The sequence below is a fragment of the Heloderma suspectum genome, chromosome 2 (assembly GCF_057233095.1).
Source record: "Heloderma suspectum isolate Gila_16-S chromosome 2, 16-S_ref, whole genome shotgun sequence".
Taxonomy (NCBI): Eukaryota; Metazoa; Chordata; class Lepidosauria; order Squamata; family Helodermatidae; genus Heloderma; species Heloderma suspectum.
This window is the reverse complement of record NC_139459.1, coordinates 191,831,859-191,853,520: the sequence shown is the minus strand read 5'-3', so window position 1 is coordinate 191,853,520 and position 21,662 is coordinate 191,831,859. Positions and strand designations below refer to the sequence as shown.

The following is a 21,662-nucleotide window of genomic DNA, read 5'->3' as shown; positions in this document are numbered from 1 at the left end:
AAGAAAGGATGGGGAGGGGGGAGTGTGGTGTGCTGGTCAGGTGACTGCTACAGCCAATAGCAGCACATAAGAGTCTGCGGTTTTAGGATAGAATTCCATCCCTTCTGGGTTCCTGTACCTCATATCCTTTCAGTGAGGGTCCCACCAGGACCACTGGCCGCATGGAAGGCACCACATCGTATGGGGGGATGTGCTCTGCCTGCAAAAGGAAGGGTCTGTCACACCAAAGTGGCTGCTTTCGTACTTTGCATCCCCCAAAAGCAGAAGCAAAGGCAGCAATGACAAAGTCGAGGCTCTCCAAGCCTCAGCCACCACCACAAACATGCATCTACAAACCCAAATATCAAGGCCTCAGATTCCGCCCCCCCAACCGATACCTTTCACTTTGCTTTTGCTACAGTATCACACCCCACAACATCCAAGGGTGTAATCCCAGGATTATGTCCTTACCTGCTTTTGCTTCTGTTTAGCTTGTTGGAAAAGAAAGAAAACATGGGGCTGTCAACAGTCAGGAATCAGCAAATGAGGAAGACTGCAGGAAGGGCTCTGTAGTATAGGAGCTCTGATCCCTTGGAGCTGCAGTGGAACCAAGGGGCTGGAGGTTGGCTTTAGCTTCTTACTGAGCCTTGTTCACCCAGGGCGTATCTGGCCCTGGCTGACCAAATGCGACAGGGTAGGGAGCTATGTTAAGCCCAGCTCCTCTTACGGAGACAGATTTGGTCTCAGCAATGGCAGCCAGGGCTTATGCTCAGGGCTATGTACATGCTGTGCTAAAGACTCCGAAGAGTCTACACCCCAGGCACGAAATCCAAATGTCGTGTCAAGGAACAGCAAAGTCTTGTGACAAAACGTGTAGGATTTCTCTTACTCTGCACAATGTATTCTGTAATCATTCCTACTGTGCAGAGCTGATTCTGGTTTTCCTAGCTGTGAGGAAAGGCAAAGAGCTACTGTGGCCCCAGCCGCTGGCTACTGGGGATCTTACTCAGCAATTCCTCCAGCTCCTAACGGTGCGCCACATGAGCCCACACTGACACCACCTGCACACTCCTTTTTCTTCCTGAGAATCCAGACAACACTCATCTCAGACAGGCGCATCTCTGTGTCGTCCCACCCCCTCCCCACAGTTGTAAGGGTTTATTGCAAGTCTTGCTTGCTCTTTTTCAGCTCCCGACCAAGTGCCGCAAAATCCTTTCGGGTGCGCTCTGACTGAGGTGCTCTTGTCTCAGTTGGTACGGAGGAACGGTCAGCAAATCATTAGTGCTAAGACCTGTAATTCTAACTTTTGCCATTACCTATCCAGCTGCTCCTCTACAGCAATAAATACCTCGGATGCGATGCTACCCAGAGAGTCAGCAGCCTCCGGAGAGCGGCGGCTCTGTGCTCCAGCCGCCCTGCATTTCTGCTGGACAGGCGATTTTGCCAGTCTAGCAGCAGTGCCTCAGAGGGGGAGGGAAGGAGGCTGGGGCAGCCATAGGAGATGTTGTACAGCTGCCGACCCAGTCTCCTCCCCTCCCCCAGGAATGCCCTCTTTCCACCCATCTCCGCACCCTGTTTTCCAAGTGCGGAGATGTAGCCGCTGCGGTTCTCTCTGCACTGGCTACGAGGGGGATGGGGAGGGGTCAGGGAGTGTGGTTTCCTGGCTCGGAGCCAGGAAACCAAACTATCCTATCCACCCCCCCCCCCCAATCCTGTCTGGGGTGGGGATAGGACTGCTCTCTTAGTCTCCCCATCTCTCAAGTGCAACTGGCAAGAGCAGAGATTTGACATAGGTGAAACTGGCAAGGTGGAAGCCTTGCCAATTTCAACCCTACTTTGTCAGTCTAAAGTAAGCAACATACAGTGCAAACCAGCATTAATAAGCCACACACAAGCCCTTTCTGAAGGGGGCGGGGGATACAAATCTTCCTCAGTACAGCAGCAGTAGCTGACTGCTCATTTGTATTTAGACAAAACCCTTCCACTTCAGAATCTACAAAGAGTGCCTCTGAGCAGGTGCAGAGGGGAGTAAGCACAAACCAGCCTCCAAATATGTGAAATTCACACAAAAAATAAGCCTTCTAGTCTCCAGCAGGTCAGAAGGTGCAACTTGCTGGTAAGATCAGGCTTCAGCACCTCTCATTTAGTCAGCTTTTTTTTTTCCCCCCCAACAAATGCATGTACAAAACTCTGAATCTGGATGAACCACTTGCAGTGTGAGTCGTGCCCACTGTGAAGATCAGCAGAGTGGGAGAAGGTGATGGGAAACTGACTGACTGAGGATAATCAGCTTTATTTCCACATCTTTGCACCTCTCTGTGACTCCAGCTTTTCTGCATTGTGTGTGGGAGACTACATTTCCTAGCACCCCCCACAGCAAAGGGTGGGGGCGGCAGCATGGCTGGGCTCAGGACATAAACGGTAGAGATAGAAGCAATCCAGCCCAGTGCGGGTGTCATGGAGAGTTAGGGATGGAAGAGGTTAAGGGCGCAATCCTATGCATGTTTAGACAGAAAGGAGTCCTACAGCTCCCAGCATCCTCCAGCCAGCCATGCTGGCTGGGTCCCACTGGGAATTGTATGACTTTTTTCTGTCCAAACATGCATAGGATTGCATCCTAAATAACTTATCTCACCTCACGTTAATGTCTTAATCCTCTCAGTCAAGCTGCGGAGACTGTGCAAACTCTCTAGGAGCGTTGGGGAGACGGAGACTGGAAGCTGCCAGAGCTGTAGCTCAGTACTCCAATTAGGTGTCTCCCCACAAAAAAACACAAAACAGTCCTAGTGCCTTATAACTCAGTAGTTGTTGGCAGCTATTGCCTCTTTGGATATTTCTGAGTGGATCTGGTCCCAACAGTAAACATAGAGCATCCATCTAATTTGGCTTAGAGCGCAATCCTATGCATGGTGAGACAGAAAAAAGCCCTATAACTCCCAGCATTTCCATGCATAGGATTGCGCCCTTACAAAAGGACAGGAATGCTGGACCCTTTCAATAACCTACCTTACCAGATATAGGGGAGAGAACGAGAGCGATCTCTCTGCTCATTAATGGCACAATCCTATGCATGTTTAGACAGAAAAATGTCCTACAACTCCCAGCATGCCTCAGCCAGCCATGCTGGGAATTGCAGAACTTATTTCTGTCTAAACGTGCATAGGATTGCACCCTTACCTAGTAACCCCCCTGGGGTGGCAAGGGTAAGGAGATGGACAAGGATTGTCCAATGAACAACACAGCTGATTACTCCCAACCCTTATTTATTCATTTATGGAGGGAGCAATCCTATGGCCGCTAGACAGCAGCTAGACGGCCATAGGATATCTTCCTTTCCGGCAACCAACCTCGGAGCCCGCACCCCGAGGGCAGTTCCCGGAGAACCGACCTCCCCTGACTTCCACGCTGCCTCCCCGTCCTCCGCATTCACAAGAGGAGCACGGAGTGGCAGAAAAGGGTGTTCTGGGGTGGGGTGGGGTGGGGAGGGGGGAAATGCCTGTATGACACATCCAATGTGTCATACAGCAACCTGCTCCCCTGCTCCGCCCTCCTGCAGCTACATAGCCGCAATCGGCTGTCTAGCCGAAAATGCAGGGCAGGAGGAGCGCTGAGCGAACAATCCCCTCCATGCTTCTGCTGCCCTGCTTGGAATAGGCGGTCGCCTCCAAGTTCAGAGGCGGCTGCCTATCTGGATAGGATTGCGCCCTAAGGTATTTTTACCCGGCTTTGACCCCTACAAAAGGAGTCAGCTCCACCTGGTTAAATATGAAAACGTAAGTATAAAAACAAGTAATAATTAAAACACCTTAACAAGCTAAAGGTAGACATGCATGCATGCACGCACACACACACACACACACACACACACACACACCCCCCACCCAGCAAAAAAAAACCCAACAAGCTGAAAGCAGCAGCACTCTTCCCTGTTCTCCCTCTTGGTATTTCCATTTGGGTAAGGTAGTCCCTCCCCACACTGTGGTGAGATCGTGATTATTAACATCCTCAACTCTACTTTGACTTTCCTAGACTGGTGGTTATTTCATATTTGAGCACCAAGTGCTTCCAGATTGCAAGAAAAGAAAAGGCTATATTTTGTGTCATTAAAGTGTGAGGACTAAATACTGCGTAACTGCGCAAAACAGGGCTAGTGCTTGCTTAGCACTAGTATCATTCACAAAAACTGTGTGCAAGGAGTGTGTGTTTTGCTGTATGGATACATGTTAAGATTTCACCAGGTGTCATCTACGCACTTTCAAACATACCATTGCTGTCATAAAGGCTAGAACAGGGGTGCTGAACTTCCTTCAGCTGGAGGGCCAAATTCCATTTCAGAGAAGCTCTTAGGGCCAAATTCCAGTGGTAGGCGGGGCCAAAGGCAAAACGGGCAGGGCCCCAAATCCCAGCCTATTGTAGCTTAAAGCTCTTAATGCCACTAAACCTTAGGAGAGGCATATCAACCATTCAGACTGGGGGCAAAACTGCACAAAAGCTGGGAAACCACCAAAGGATACGTGGTTAATGGAAAGGGGTGGGGCCAGCGGAAAGGGCCATGGCCATCTGGGAAAATGCAGAGGGCCAGACTGTGACTACAGGTGGACTGGATCTGGGCCCCGGGCCTAACATTCTGCACCCCTGGAACTTGCTTTTGTTGTTTTGTTTGAATAAGAGTGGAGATTCTCAGGAAGTTGAGTTTTACACCCAGTACCACATTCTGTACTCCCATGGGATCGTGGCAAACACCCAGCCCTGTTTACGCCTTTACCTAGAGATGGGGGAGGCGATCGCCGGTTGCTGATGGCGGGATTGCCAGATTGCCTAGTCAAGGGAGAAGAGAAAAAGTCACTGTAACAACATGGGAGAACTGCAGAGCTCAAGCTTGTCTATGTGTGTCTGTTCCCAATGGGAAAGCAAAGCTTGGAAGATTCAAGAGCCCCCTATATAGAGCACCCCCTCCCCAAACTCATCTTTATTAAAAGAATAAGATCCATTGCTGCATAACGAGGGTGGTACATAGCACTAACATTGGCTTCCCATGTTACTTTTCATTAATGATGGCCTTAAAATTAGCCTCAAAGTCATCTGAAAAGGCACATTAAAATGGCACATTGTGAAAATGCACAATCCCGAGCAGTGGATTGAGTTCAGCTAGCAAAGAACTTGGATGGGGGAGAGCACATTGCATACTCCCAAATTTACAACCAGCCTCCCCACCGCAGGCCACTATTATACCCCTTTTTCTTGCTGACGTGGATGACCGAGTCAGAGTTATGTCCCTTTCCACCCTTCTCCCTGCTTACCTGGCTTTCTGTTCCTGCTTCAGCCGTATGGCCTCCAGCCGCTGCGGGCTGGGGATGAAGGCGATGTCTCCCCCCTCCTTCACTAGCCGCCCGATCCACCAGTCATTGCTGTACTTCTGGAGAGACAGCACAGCAGAGGGAAGGTTTCCCACCTAGCCTCCCACCTCATTTTCACACCGACACCGTAGGGGAGGACAGGAGGAGAGCTGGGCCCTTTCAATATCCTTCCCTACTGGACACAGAAGACAGAGTATGAGAGCTGTCTCTCTACTCATTAAGGGCGCAATCCTATGCATGTTTAGACATACAATAAAATGTCATGCAATGCCCAGCATGCCTCAGCCAGCCATGCTAGCTGGGGCATGCTGGGTGTTGTAGGACTTTACCTTCTCAGCATGCATAGGATTGCGCCCTAAGATACTCAGGCTAGCAACTGAGCTTAGAACCTATATTTTTGTATTTATAAATCCTCAGGCTACATAACAATGTGTCAGTTTGAAGAAGTATGAATTTTGCACGCTGTCATAATAGATAAACATCTCATCCTTCAATACAGGAAGGCTTCAACCCCTCCACCAGTCAAACACTGGGAAAGTGGAGCTTCTGGATGTAGCAGTCAAAGATAGAGTCATTTTTAAATAGCTGACATGTGAGCACTAAATTCAGTAGTATCCAGACTAAATAGAACTTTTAAAATCCTAATTCCACCTGCAACCCCCATTTCTGGATATTTCCTGTGGCTTGTCTCATCTTCTCCTCCCCACCTCCTCGCCCTCTCCCATCCTTCTCTTCCTCTACCTTTGCTAGGTTTAGGTCATGGGACAGGGGTGAGATATGAAGACAAGTGGGCACTGCTGTAGTTTGCTTGCTAATATTAACAAAAATGTTTCAAGAAACTTCAGAAAAAAAACAATTAAGTTAATTAACACCTTCTTGCCCTCTCTCATATTATCCCTGGCCATTTTTTTAGATTTTAAAAGTTGGACACTACCTCTGGCAGTCACCTAGTCTTTGGCAAGTCTCTGGGGGAAGGGAATTCCAAACCATATATGCCTAACAGCACAATCCTGTGCATGTTTAGACAAAAAAAAGGAATTCCTGTAGGGAACAAGCCACTACCACAAGATTTACAAAGGATGGGCCATGGCACCCTTCCTGACTCTGCCACAGGCTTTCCTGTGCAACCTTAAAGTCCTACAACTTCCAGCATCTCCCTGGGGCATGCTGGGAGTTGTAGGACTTTTTCCATCTAGACATGCATAAGATTGCGCCCTAGATCATTATTTCCTCCACCACAATTAGCACCCTACCCCCTCTCTCCCTCCCACCCCCACCCCAGTGGCATTGTAACCTCCCCTACCCCCTGGTAAACAGAGGTACTAGAAATGCATACTGCTTTCCCCTGTCTCCAGTTCCTGCAGCACCTCACCTCTTTGATGTGCAAGAAGTCTTTGGCTTCAAAGTTGATGGCAGCTTCCTGCACGGGGCATTCCTCATCCAAAGCACCACAGTAGCTGACATTGGTTCGAACAGCAAATGCGACTGGCTTGTGCTGAAGGGAGAAAGAAATTAGGGGGTTGTCAGTACCAGGTCAGGTGTTACATTTGGCACATCCCATCCCAGAGTAAATGCACTGGATCAATCATCAATCAATGTAATAATAAAATTTAAAAATCATAAATCAATCATTCATCATCCATCCATCATTATGCTTTGCAGCTTAAAGCACTTCAGAGATCATCCTTACAACAGCCCTGTAAGGTAGAACACTCTTGTTATCCACACATTGTAGATGGGGGTGGGGTGGGAGGGTGGAGTCTTGTCTCTGGCCACCTGATGAGTACATCGCTGTAGCAAGAGTCAAATCAAGGGCGATCTGGTTCACAGCTTGGTCTCTAAGAGTGCAGTCCTATACACACCTGGGAGTAAGTCCCCTTGAATTCAATACGCCTTACTTCTGAGTAGAGTACATAGGATTTCACTGTAAGCCACTATATTACACACAGATCATAAGTAATATAGTATGGGTTACATAGATGAGTGGTTCTCCAGGCCAAGTTAACTGTTACATTTAAGAGTCTCCCATATTTTCTTCCACAGGGGAAAAAGCGCAAGAGCAATTTTGAACTGCAAATTATGGGAGAGAAAAGGGTTAAGAACCCATTCCTTGCTGCTTTTCATTAAATAAAACAAAAACAAGCAAACAGAAGAGTCTCAGGAAAGTATTACCTGTGTCTGCCATGTAAAACCTAGTTATGCTCTCTGACTAGTCTTAAGCTGTGACCACAGACCATGCATGCTAGCCACTGGTGTGCTCCCTCGCACATCTAACTGTAGATTGTTCCCCTTCGTTCATTGGTGAATGGCTATTCATGTTCTGAATGGATTAAAATATAGAGGAAAGGAGAAGAGGCTGCAACCATGGAAACCAGTAAGTAGAAGACCAACATCACTCCCTTCCCCAGAATCCAGGGAGGGTGTTTCTGCCAGCCATTTACTCCGAGCTGGCTGCATGCTGAGTTGAGGTCATTAGGGATACATGATGTCGTGGCCACCCAGCTGCCACCCTGGGGCTTATCAGGGGAAAACTGGATTTCCTGAGATTGCTTAAACTCTGATTCTTTTCCTTAAGTTGGGTTCTTCCAGGTATAGTTGCTGTGTGCCCCATCCCTGCATTGACCTCGGTTATGCTAGCCCTGCCCAGGGGTGTGCCTTTCACCATGACCCGGTCAAGAGGTGTTTCCTGTGTGTTTCCCATCCCTGCACAAACCCGTTAGTGTCTCCTCAGAAGTACCTTCCATTGTGCTGAATGAGGCTTGCCCTCTGAATGCCCACATCAGAACTTACAGAGGTCCCCCTCAACTGACATAGCACAGTTTAAAGCCCAATTCCCTAAGTGCGGTAAAGTTCGAGGCTCTGATTCTCCTTTGTTTGGTTTATTGCCTTAGGAAGTAACTACTTCAACCCTTCATTATAGAGATCCTGCAGGTTAAAATGGGGGCTGGTTTCCCATCTTTGTGTTCTCCCCCCGGCCTTTCCCAGCACAAGCATATGTGCGTCTACTCAGAAGTAACTCCCACTGTGCTCAATGAGGCTTGCTCCTGAAATGCAGGTGCATCTAGACTTTCAGGGGAAACGTGAAACGGGGGAGCCTCTCTTATTGGTTGAGCAGCCCCTGCCCGTCAGATGACATTCACTCCAAACCCCACAAGCAAGTATGTTCTGTGAAGCGATTTCTACTGCTGTGGTTTTTACTCCTGCTCATGGAGCCCTGCATTGCTGCGCTTTGCATTGACCAAAGCACAGCAAAGCTAATTCCTTTTAAAAATCCGGTATTCCTCCATTCGCTTCTCCTTCCATTGTCGTGGAAACACTGCCCAGAACGTGTGACACCATTCAATAAGAAGCTGAAGAACAATCCACCCACCTCACGTGGCATCACATAGCAGTAACGGCATCGTATGTATAGAGCACATGATTCTGGAACAGTCTGAGTTCATCATTTAGGGAGGAGGGCTGAGATACCATTATCCTGAAAGATGCCCAGTGAGGTAGATAGGAAACACTCCTTTCCAGAAGACACAGTAGATAGTAATGAAATGTGGGATCTGTAACAAAATATTGTCGTGTGGAGTTCAGAATTCCAGACACTCCATTCCATTCTATCCAGGTGTTCTGTTCTCCCGAGAACTGTGTCAAACTATTTTCAGGCATTATGATAAGGGGTGAAACTCGCCATTAGGGCTGAGATGGGGCTGCACAAAGTAACCCCATCACCAATATCACGTCATAACATAGCCCCACCCGTAGGCATCCATGCATACAGCAGGGAGGCCTTCGCACGTACAACTGTTGTGTCAGGGGGTGGGGCGACTTGGCATGACCCATCTCAGGCCACATGGAGAGTTTAACCATTTATCATAACGTCTGAATAGGGCTTCAGTATGTCAGCATTCTGTGCCCACTGAGCATGCTCATTTAGCTGTTTGGGGGTCTCTCCCTTTCCAAGGGCTTTTTTCCCTCCTAAACATTGTTTGTACTTCTACAAACCGCAGCGTCTCCCAGACCTGATGATACTCCTGTCTTGTGCATAGATGGTGGCCTTTTGGCTACATAAGCAACCGTACTTTGAAACTAGTATTTGTATATATGATATACATAAAGTTTCTTTGCTATAAATAATACATTAAATAAATAAATTGCTTCATCTCCTTATAGGGTTTCTTTTTCTTTTTTAAACAGACCCTGATTAAAGCTACTAGGGACCAACTCAAGTTGTTTCAAGAGGGAAAGTCCTCAACCGAGACAGTCCACTCTCTGCCCTGCCAAAGCAAGACTGCACCCTCCCTGTCCAGTACCTTGGCCTTCTCAAGTTGCTGTTGCGCTTGATTCTCCACTTCGCGCTTCACGCCTTCGCGTTCCTCCTCGAGTGACACGTCGGAGTCCAACGAAGGGCGGCTGGTGTAGGAATCAGCTGAGCCCTGAAGAGAAGGTAAAAACTTCAGTGAGGTAACGGATTCCTTCTGATTGCAGATCAGAATACAGCCTGATCAGGGGAGGCCTATATAAGCTTCTTGACAAACATCTGCAGTGGGATCCAGACTTAGTCATGCTTAGAGTAGACCCATTGAAATCAATGGGACTAGAGTAAGCCACTACTCACTTAAGTCCCATTGCTTTCAATGGGTTCAATCTATGGGTGACTAAGTCTGGGTCTAACCTTTGGAGATGGATTTTTCTTTCCAGAATGACAGCTGAAGGGATAGTGAGAGGAATCTCAGCCACAGAGATGCTTTTTCTAACATCTTGCCTGAAGAAGAAAGCTTGAAAGCATGCACATTTTGGGGGACCTTGAGTTGTAGTAATATGGACTGTGGAAGTTTTCATCTTGAATTTTTAAAACCTGCAAATGTGTGCTTTTGGACTGTGGGTCTCGGAAGTGTCTCCCACAATCCTTGTTTCTGAGGGGACAGTGGACTGGCAATGTTAAACCCTGCCCTATTTGGTACACGAAAGCACTTTCTGTAAGGGCCCATTAGCCTATAAAGTAGTTGCAGGTGGCAACTACACAAACACTATCTGCTTTAGAATGCCAACTGCAGAGATATTAAATCTGAATTCTTGCAGCCTGTTCCTAACATCAACGTTTACCCAGATGTACATAAACCATTGTCTTATGTTACAAATTGCTTACTTTCTGACATTTCCTAGATGAGAAGAGGACACACCTGTGCATTTAGAAGATCCTTAACTTCACGCTAAGGATCACCGTGAGAAGGCCCCCCCCACCACACACACATTATGCATTGCTGAAAACCCTTCTCTGTATTCACAACGCAATAATCAGCCTTCCCACCCTGCTGCTCTCCAGATGTTTTGGAGTTCAATTCCCATCAGCACTAGCCAGTATAGCCATTGGTCAGGAATGCTGGGAGTTGTACAATAACCTGTTTTGGGCTGGGTTCAGATGGTGTGTTAATAAAGCAACCATAACAATCTCCTGTTTAAAACCCCCTAAACAATATTGAATAGTATGTGCGTGTCTGTGTAAGTAACACTAGAGATATAGTTGCTCTTACAGAATAGCTACAACTCAGACACAGCAACATTCTCTGTGATGCAAAGGAAGTTAATGCACCATGTGCAAACACTAACATTTTTGAAAGGCATCCCAAAATCTCCCCAAAGGCAAAATAGGGACAGATAAACAGGGATCAGCTAGAGCATATGAAGTTAGACCAAGTCCTGTTGTATAGCCCCTAGTATAGTATAGCGGGTGCAGGGCTGTCCCTGTGTGGTATTGTTTTTACTGGCCCTGCTCCTATATCTTAAACAGCAACCCTACGCAGAAATTTAGCTAAAGCTTTTCCCACGCTTGCCAGGAAATGCTTCCGCTTCTACATTTCTGCATGTTGGGCTGTTCTTAAAGGTACGAGAACAGGGTCAGCAAAAGGTGGTGAATGTACACAGCTGTTGCAGTCCCTGGTTCTCCAACATCTTTTCAGGCACAAACTCATGGGGGGGGGGGTGTAAATCCCCACCCCTCTTTTGCTGCCTCCATCTGCATATTTCTGCAGCCGAGCTGCCAATCTCTCCTCTGCCAGAGCCTCACTGTATTTTATACAAAATATTTAGAGCATTAGCAATGTGGAAGAGATGCCCCCTCCTTCCTCCAGCTCCCTCCTCAAACCCCATGCTCCACCCAGGGCTTTTGGAAGAAACCCAGTAAGTCCCCGTTCCCAACAGTGATCCATTAAAGTACACACATTAACTGCAATTGCTCACATTTCATTCCTTGCTACCCTTCCCTCTCCCTTGTTTCCCTGTGTGTACTGCCATCTCCTTTCTCGATTTGCATTTGTAAATTCCTGGCAGGAAAGGACAGGACTGTATTTGCGTATGAAATTCTGAAATTTAATCTAAGCAAGACAGGAAATTAAAGAAAAAAGGAGGGGGCATAGGCACGCATACCAGGTGTGCTCAGGCACACCCTAATGTCTACACACACACGCACAAAGTGGCGTTGCGTTTTAATTCGATCACATGATACGGGATTTTAGTTTTAAAGTATAGATTGTTGTATTATGCAATAAGTGCCAAACTGCATTCATATAGATGTTGTAGAAATGTACAGGAAGCCGACGTTCACTCACAGCATGTGGCCCCACTACTGCGGGGCCACATTACTATTGGTCCTCCCCTCCCCCTCCGACAGCTATTCTGGAAAATTATTTGACCTACATAAGTTGCGGCCGCCAGGAAAAAAAAGGTATTTTGCATCTCATTTTTTAAGTTTATATTTTTAAAGTAAAGTATAGTTGTTAATTAAAAAATTAAATTTTAGTTTGTTTAGTTTGAGGAATAAAAACAACATCCTTTATGACTGAGCATGCAATAAATGTTTCCCTTTTTAAAAAAATCCCTGGGTGCACACCCCAATGGGCTGGACATGTCTGATCTCAGAAGCTAAGCAGGGTCAGCCCTGGTTAGTACTGGGATGGGAGACCGCTTGGGCATCAGGCTTCCTGCATTGAGCAGGGGGTTGGACTTGGTCTTGTAGGCCCCTTCCAACCCTACGATTCCATGAAATATGCTGCCCATGCCTATGGGTGGGGGGTAAATTAAGAGGAGGCAGGGATGTCACCTGGGAAGGAGAGAGTTAATAAGTAAGCAGCAGCATCCTCAGGGAGGGGCTGTAGCTCAGTGGTAGAGCACTTGCTTTGCATGCAGAAGGTCCCAGGTTCAATCCCAGCATCTCCAGCTAGGGCTGAGAAAACTCCTGCCTGAAACCCTGGACAGCCATTGCTGCCAGTCAGTGCCAACAATACTGGGCTAGATGGATCAATTGGTCTGACTCAGTATAAGGCAGCTTCCTATATTCCTATTCTGGTTAGCCAGTCAATATCACTGACTACTAGTCCATAGGGCACACATGTTGCTAGCTCCAATGGTGGTGCCACCAGGAAAATGCTTAGGGTCACCATCCTAGAACTGGGCACGATGATGATGACGTAACACATTTTAAATATCCAAAGTGCTTCATGTACATTATCTCGCTAATCCTCACAACAGCCCTGTTAGGTGGGATGTAAGTCAGGTGCTTGTTCTGGAAAGATATTCTGATGAGAGATGATGCTTGGCAATTCCAAAAAAAGGATCAAAAGGAGGATGAGAAAGTTCCATCATGAAACTCAGAAGGATTATATTAACCCCTCTCAATTCTCCACTGTTGCCCTCTGCTACATTATACAGGGCAGGGTCCTGTTCTTGCAGTCTTCCGCTCCAGGTGCTCTGGACTTCAATACCCATCAGCGTACCGGAATGCTAGCAGTTGTGATCCAAAACACCTGGTTGAAGAAGGCCGTCTTAACAGTTTGCGCAGAAGGGAGAGCTGTTGCAAGCAGCTTATCTCTGCTGTGACGGCGAAACCCATCTCCCCAAATCCTCCCCTCAGCACAACTTAAATGCGCAGGAATGCCTGCCCCCACCTGGATTCTAAAAACCCTGGTCGCTTCCCACGTTACCTTTAATAGGAAGGGGACGGTTCACTGGTGGGGTTCGCACCTGTATTCTCCTTCTGCCATTTATTATGTTTTCACAGATAAAACTCCAGGGAAACATCACAGCAGAAGGAGGATCTCGCAGGCACCTATTTTGGGTTGTTGTTGTTGTTTGCTTCAGGAAGGTGACCTTACATGACTCCTCCTCCTTTAAATAAAAATGTGTACTTATCTGATGTTACAAGACACGCGTGCACCCTTCAGACACGGGTGACTTCAGTGACTGGCATCGCTGAAGCCAATTCAGGGACAAAGGGAGGGGGCTTTTCTGGTTGTCTCTCCCTGCGAAGCCATCTTCGCGGCCTTGCCTCAGCTCCCGCGGCCTGGTGCAAAAAAGGCAGTGCTGCTGACACAGCAAAGGGGCGGACACCAGCCTCTGATCCCCCCTCGCTCTATGGCGGCGGCGCTGTTCTTGAGGGGAGGGGGCAGCAGCACAGCAACCACGACGGGCGTGTGGGGGCCGCCTACGCCAGCAGCACTAGAGACAGATGACTGAGTGAACGCCACACCCCCGCTCCTGCTCTGCACAGACGAGGCAACGCCAGCCACAGTTGGGGTGGGAGGCGCGGCGGGAGGATGCGAGGATGTCTGCCTCGGGATTCCCGCTGCTTCTGCCGCGCACGGGGCCACGCGTTCATCTGCACGAGTCCCCCACACGCGTCCGCATGCGTGCGCGCGGCAGGCAGCCGCCGCCAAACGCGCTCTGCCGCCACGCTGCTGCGCGTCCATCTGGCGGAAGAGGGGCACGTGGGAAGCCGCGCGCAGGATTCGCTCCGGCTTCCTGGCTGGGATGGGGATGGAATCTCGGGGGAAACAAGGAGTCCTCAGAAGGGGGCAAATAGGCGAAACGCGCGCCTTTGCCTCCAGGGGCAACGCCCCCCGTTCCGAGGCCGGTCCTTCCGAGAAGCGCACAGCGCACGTATGAAGCCCTGTCAGGGCTGAAACTCGGCAGCTCGCAATGTTACTCCATCCACAGGATGGGAGCCTCGGAGAGAGCTGCTCTCTGCCCTGGAGGAGTTGCTGCAGGACGGGAAAGCCTCAGCTTGTCGAGGTGGGGGGGGGGGGTACACACACCAGGCTTCTCCAACTTGGTACCCTCCAGATGTTTAGAACTTCAGCTGCCATTAACCCAGCCAGCATGGCCAGTGTTCAGGAACGCTGGGAGTTGTAGCCCCGGCATCTGGAGGGCATCAGGTTGGGGAAGGCTGGTGTACAGTTGAATGCAAATGAACAGCAGCTGCCAGTTTACAGCATCCCCCTGCCCTGTCAATGCGTGGAAGGTTGCAGCGCACAGAATAGAAAATGTATATAAAGTGGTGGGGGCGGGCGGGGAGAGAATAGGACCAGTGAAAGCCAAGGGAATCTCACCGAAAGTGTGTTGAAACATAGTCCCCTCTTCCCATTTCCCAGGTTTAATTTTCATAAAGGCCTGCCTTGAAGCCTCTTTCTGCTTAATTCCAAATGGGTATGCGATTTGATTATGATTACACAGAGGTGAAGGAAACGCACTTTGCACATGCTCCTAGACTCTCCTCCCTCATTTTAAGTTTTGTAAGTATTTTTATTTAATTTATTGAGGGATGGTATGATGCAGTGGCTAAAAGACTAAACTATGTATGAATCGGGAAGCCTCTAGGTAGCATCTTGTTTCTACCTTCAACTCACTTGGGTGCCTTAGGTAAGCAGCTTCCTCTCAGTTTCAGCCTGTGGGGATAGTAATCCCAGCCTACCTTACAAAGCTGTTGTAAGGCATATAACTAGGTAATACATGCAAAAACATGTGGATGCTCCAAAGTGCTATACGGATGACAAGTAATACTATTATTATTAAAAGTAATACAACTGTCAAATGAATGTCATACAATAGTACAACATAATAACTGTATTTTTATTTCTCAATATAGTTCAAATTAAAACATTCTTATTTCAAAAAGGGAGTGGCCCCATTTATCAGGGAAATTATTGTCATCATTAATTCATCATCATTCTTCTCTTATTTTTCTAAGACAGGCTAACTAGTAAAGAATGACTAATCCTGCAGTCTGAAACTATGAGAAAATGGCTTGCACCTTGTCTCCTCCCGCCCCGCTTTATTATTACATGTGCCGGGGCAATATTCTTATATTCCAAAACAGTTTTGGACCTAAGTCCTGGCTCAAATGAAGTCCTTTCATGCCCGCTTCCCAAAGAAAGAAATGTAGGGCAGGGTGCTGGCTTTATCACTAGAAAACGATAGAGGAGTACTGTAAAACGGATAGGGGATACAGCTTCACATTTGGGGCATCAGCAGGTGGAAGGGCCTTCTTCCTTCCAAACCATACCCTGGTACTCATATCTTTACTGCTCACTGACATAAGGAGATGATGGAGAAACAGGTGCTGATTCAATAAGGAAGGACTAGGCAAGAAGTGTCAGGGCATCTAAACAAAGGCACATGATGCAGAAACTTTACTGAAGCTAAACAGATCTTGGTCTGGATGGGAAACTGCCTGGGAACCTCATGTATGCCCTCTTGAGTTCCATGGTGGAAGAAAGGTGGGATATAAATGTAACCAATGGGACCTGCAACAAAATGTTGCAGTATGAAGTGCTGCTGTTCAGGATTCCAGCCACTCCATTTCCCCTCGCCCTTTGCTTTTCCATTCCCCCCAGGCCCCCCAACAGTCAGCATTCTGTGGTCATGGAGTATGCTCAGTTCTCATTGGGCTGTTTGGGGGGTTCTCCCCACCCTTAGTTTTTTTCCCTTAAGTTTTATGTACTTCTCTAAACCGTGGGATTCCACCAAGCCTGCCAATACCTCCCTCATGTGCATGGGTGGTGACAAAAGCAACGGCATGCAAAGCCTGAACACCGGGAATAGAGGGAATGATAGATAGTAGGTAGGTAGGTAGGTAGGTAGGTAGTCGCAGCAGCAATAGAAGTGATTGGATCTGTTTCCAAATGTGAGGCTTGGAAAGGTGAACAGCACAAATATTTGATGATCCATAGAAGGGAAGTGGGCTGGATTTGTTGAAAGGCGAGGGGATGGAGCCTGCTGGGGACTCCAGACGTGCTGCCTGGTGGGAACAAGAATGTGTCAAGGAGGCCATATTGGAGCTAGAAATGCTATTGATATACGTCAGGGGTGGGCAACTTGTGGTCCTCCAGATGTTTTGGCCCACAATTCCAATCACCCTTCACCATCGGCTATGCTGACTGGAGTAGATGGGAGCTGAACTGCCCACCCCTGCATTAGAGAGATGAGCCCCAGAATCAAATGAGGGAATGAGCACACTGCAAATTTGCATCACCTGATTAACACAAGCTGGCCATGGCAGCAGGAACAAAAACTGTAAATGTACCCTTTCAGATTTAACCAAAAAAAAGCCCAACTTCCAAAGCAAACAGATGACACCACTAGCAAAAAAAGGTTATTATGACCTGCTTACATTTCTCCTTTTCTTGTACTACATCTGCCCTGACACTGGATGCTTCCAGATGAGGCTTTCTGTGCAATCACCCTGCCTTAATCACAGAATTTTATGGGGGTGGGCAGGGATGTCCAGACACTGTTGTCTTCAATGTGTAGCCCTCCCATGTTTTCCCACCACTTCTTCTGTCTTTTCCCTTACTAGAAAAAAACAGTGAAGGAAAAAAGATGGAAAAGCTGCACAATACCTTTGGACTGTTAGCAAGAGAAGCCACCCACCCACCCCGGTCCAGGAGCACCCACAGTATACACTGGGATATACAGAGACCCCAGCATTGTGATCTGTGTATCCAGCCCATAAGATATCGTGAGCCAAAATGTCCTCTCATTCAAAGCCCCATTTTGGCTTGGTTAGCATCATTTCATTCATAGGACAACAGGCACTGTAATTGCTGTTCTCCACGCATCCAGAACAGGGACAGCAAACCACACATTATGTGCAAATGCATCTAACGAAGCCCTGACAGATTTTGTTTCTGTTTTTGTTTTAAGTGAAAAGCAGCTGTGAGAGGCTGCAATTCTGGGCAGAGGAGCAATGACAGAAGGAACTGCTTAACCCTTTCCCCACAGATTTGAGGGCGGGCTGGTGGGTGATTTTGAACAGAAATACAGTTGGTGGGGAAAGGGCTAATCAGCGCCTCTCACTGCCACTACTCCACTCCAAATTTCAGCCTCCCCAAAAGGCATTTATTTATTTTGTTAACTGTCAGGAATTTGTCACATGCATGTGCAAGTAACATATGCCAGAACAGCCGAATATCACAGGGCCAGGCCTAGTGTTGGGCAGAGTGACGCAGCTGCCTCAGGCACCTGATTTGGGATGTCATGAAAAGACAACAAATTGCTAGTGATTTAATTTAGTCTTCTTGTATTTTACTGCCAGGGCCAGGGAGAGATGCTTGTGGGTGTTTCTGCTTCTGGTGCCAAAATAACTTGGCAAACCTTGGTTACTATGTGCCTTGTCTTGGGGAGGGGGCACTATTTGCTGCTCCCCTTCAGCAGCAAAATGCCATAGGCCAGCCCTATTGGGATAGGATTGGTCAGGATGCTTTTTGGATTTCTAGTGTACGGATGTTTCTTTTGGCACTTATCCCTTTGTCTGCCTGTATGCTTTTTCTCTCTCCCTCTAATGCCTGCTCAACCTGTGCGTGCATAAATGCAGTATGATGATGTAATGAAACCTGTATATATGAATGTAGCTCAACAGTGCCTCCAAGAGTAAGTGGTCAGTTGGTACCCTGTCGGGCAACCTGAGTAGGCTTACATAACCTTACTTCACTTCTTTATCCTTCAAAATGTGATCCAAACATTAAGCTCTGTTTTAGAATAGGCTGACTGGTTCCAACCACTTTGTGCTTTTGATATGCAAGTTTACAATTGTTAAGGAGGCGGGTCCAGCCTCTAGGTAACTTTCTGATTTGCTGGCTAGACCTCTGACATCAGAGATGGAGACTATCACATTATTGGACAAAACAGCGATCAGTCTCTGCCAAGGGGCTAGCTTCTGCTGAACTGAGATCCCGGTAAAAGAAGGGTTAATCCAGTCCTAGAGCTGTCCTGTATACCATCTAACTGGAGCCCAAGATGTTCTCTCTCAGACTATCCTCTCTGCAATAAACTCTTCATATGGTCTGGAACCCAAGACTCTACTCAAGTAGGTAGCATTTTACTAGTTTAGTTAGACTGACCTTACTGGTTTTATTTGGAATTCTGCGCATGTGTGTCGTCATTGCCTTCCCTTTGCTTTCCCCCATTTTTCCTATGTAAACTCCCTTTTTATATTCTGACACTTGGCTGTGTTGTTTTAATCAGCAGTTCTCACTAAACTCTTCCCCACATGAAAGACCACATGGTTACAACGCTACCACTTGTGTTTCTGGGATTTTTTAAAAGGGGGTTAAGTTCTGTGTTTCTGGACTTTGGGAAGTTATTATTTGTTATTTTTTCCTAGCATTGGGCTGAAGGGCTCAGCAACTCCCCAAGCAGCTGGGCAGACTAGAGTGTGTCAGGAGGCCCATCCTGACTGGTGACAGCCTATCAGTAATTCTTTTTCCTATGGAACCTTTGTAAAGAAGGGTCCACCAATGAGGAAAAGTTATCCCCCCTCCTGGCCCTATAACAGATGAAGAAGACACTGTTAAGTCTCCCGTGCACTCTCCTTTCCTCCCAAAGAGATAGCTACTCTCTGGACTTCCCACTGCTTGGGGAAAGGGAAGAAGTGGACAATGTGAAACAAAATAATACAACAAAATTCCTTTCTACTCATGTCTAAATCTGGCTGCTGACCTGAAAAGAAAAAAACAGGGGAGAGGAAGCTAAGAGGGACATATGTTGTGCATGATGATGAAGAAGAAGGAATGTGTCAGAGCTCAATCAGAAGTCATGCCCTTTGCCTTCAAATCCCTATGGCCCTGGGAGCCGATTGCCCTACTGTCATGTCACATGTGTCGGGAATTGCTGTGGTTATTCAGTGGTGAGAGAAATGCACTCTGCACATAGCCAAGATTTCTCTCTCTCTTTCCTGTTTCCTGAAACATATTCCAGGGTTAAGAGAGCCCTGTTGGAGGCTGTGTTCAAAGTAAGCCCGAGAGATACTTCCTTGCTATATGCATGCCTGATGTGCAGGTACCCAGGAGATGGCCTAAAAAGAACTGGACTTGGAGCCACCAATGGAAAATCCTTTAACTGCCCCCTCTACTGTGGAAGAGAGAGAGGCTCTTTCTGGCCTGATCTATGTTGTCACAGCTGCAAGTACCGTCCCTCCAAAAGGAAAATGAATCTTCTTGGCCAAAGAGCTTAAGATCCCAGCTGTCAATGAGCAGCAAACCCTCCCTCTCCTCTCCCCAGCAAAAAGCTTCACCACTTGGCCAAGCGGCCTTCCAGCCTCAGCTGTCATCCTCAGCATGGCCTATCTCTCATTTTGCTGAGGGGGGGGGACAACACCCACAAAAAAGGGAGATTCCTTATTTTATAGGACACTGCATATGGAAAGGGATTGCACCATGAATTAGCTGCCTACCCCAGGGAAGGCTACGGAGAAGGAAGTGCGTGGTGGTGGTGGATCCCAACAAGGGGTAGAGGGATGGATGGAAAAGAGTGTGGCTCTCATGGTCTATCCTGATTTGAAAGGGGATGAGGCAACCACCAGACATCTGATGCGGTGTTTTCTGAGCACTTACATATGGGCAAGAGAATGATGGATGCAGGGCCATGCATTTGGAGAGGAGGTGGGAGAGCTCCACGGAGACAACATACTGCAGCCTTCTTCAACCTGGTGCCCTCTAGTTGTGTTGGACTACAATGCCCATCCTCTTCAAACAGCATGGACAATGGCCATCCCAGATTGACAATGGCCATGCTGTCTGGGGATGATGGCAGTTGGTCCAACACATCTGGAGGGCACAAAGTTGGGGAAAACTATCATCATCTGGAGATAAGCAACTGACCCATCTTATACTCTACCAGGCAGTTTCTTCGACTTACCATTGCAACAGGTAAATTCAGAACTACCCAAAGTCCAACAGTGGTCATTTTTTCAGATCCCTGTTCCTCCTCTCCCCACCCCGACTCCAATTCAGCATGAAAGCTTGCCATTTGCCCTGTTGGTTCCTTCCTTGAAAAACTGCACACCCAGAGCCAATATGTGCAATGTAGCGCAGTGGTCCCCTCCAGGAGTTGGATCCAGATCTTTGGTTCCTCCAGCAGAAGGACACCACTGGTGGCCTGGGACTTCTGTGACCTCCCCACCGCAGCCCCCCTGGGCGCCCTCCAAACCTGCTCTGGGCGCTCCCCCAACCCTCCAGAGCAGACTTGGAGGGCGTGCAGGGGGCTACAGTGGAAGGAGAGAGGATGTGGAAGTCCCATTCTGCGAGAGTTGTCTTTCCATTGGTGGAACCAAAGATCTGCGGCTAGCACCAGGTATTTTAGACTACAACTCCCAGCATTCCTGGCCATTGGTCATGCTGGCTAGAGCTGATGAGAGCTGAAGTCCAAAGCATCTGCAGGACACCAGTTTGGGAAGGCTGGGTCAGTTTAGGATTGGGGAGACTCTGATTCAGTGCCCAAGTCAGCCCTGAAGCTCCCTGGGTGACCTTCGGCCCATCATCCTCTCTTAGCCTAACTTACCTCCCTCACAAGGTTAGGTTATTGCAAGGACAAAAATGGCTGGGGAGGAGAACCATGAATGCCACCTTGAGCATCGTGGAGGAAAAGGCAGAATATAAATGTCATAAATAAATGTAAATTAAAACAAACCTGTAAATGAGGAAACAAGATTGGAGATGGAGTAGCAGGTGCCAGGGATTTGTTAGGATACCTGATACTAACACTTAGGGATCTGGAATATTTCCCCAAACCATGGGATAGAACAGCCTTCCCCAATGCTGGTTGGGAATGATGGGAGTTGTCAAACACATCTGGAGTGCACCAGGTTGGGGAAGGCTGAGGTAGAGAATGACAGAGTTACGGCTCCAAGTGTCTCTTGCTCTCATGCCGGCTGTCCCAGTTCTGCACCTTCCCTCCCTTTCCCTGCACATGGAGGTGATCAGTTGACACCAAGAAAAGAAACCATACCTTGCAACAGTCTTTAAAAAGCGTTTATGGCTTAGGTGAAAGGTGCTAGAAATCACGGGGGGGGGGGACAACTCACGCAGCACACAATGTGTGTCCCCCCACCCCCAGCTCAGGCAGACACTCTGGAAAATGCCACGGTGCCCCCCACAGCCCAGTTCCGTCATGTCATCTGATCATCTGCCTCCTCCTGCTGGCACCCGCCCACCCATTTCAAAGCGGAGCAGCTGTGCCTGCTGTGGGTGCCTGACCCCAACCAGGTGGGCAGGAAGTACCAGGTCTGGG

General features: G+C 48.0%; 1 protein-coding gene across 3 annotated transcripts in view; it reads right to left on the bottom strand.

The window, feature by feature from the left end:
• Positions 1 to 21,662, bottom strand: part of CACNB3 (calcium voltage-gated channel auxiliary subunit beta 3) — a 74,522-nt gene that overhangs the window by 14,529 nt on the left and 38,331 nt on the right. For 2 of the 3 annotated variants that reach the window (XM_084836990.1, XM_084836988.1), the window contains exons 2-7: positions 9,638 to 9,760; positions 6,709 to 6,831; positions 5,280 to 5,395; positions 4,745 to 4,797; positions 451 to 470; positions 119 to 199 (exon numbers count right to left, since the gene is read on the bottom strand). In XM_084836990.1, the coding sequence (XP_084693116.1) occupies positions 119 to 199; positions 451 to 470; positions 4,745 to 4,797; positions 5,280 to 5,395; positions 6,709 to 6,831; positions 9,638 to 9,760 (516 nt within the window). Of the gene's footprint in view, positions 1 to 118; positions 200 to 450; positions 471 to 4,744; positions 4,798 to 5,279; positions 5,396 to 6,708; positions 6,832 to 8,706; positions 8,888 to 9,637; positions 9,761 to 21,662 lie in introns of all 3 variants that reach the window. The other variant, XM_084836991.1, reaches the window with a different exon arrangement.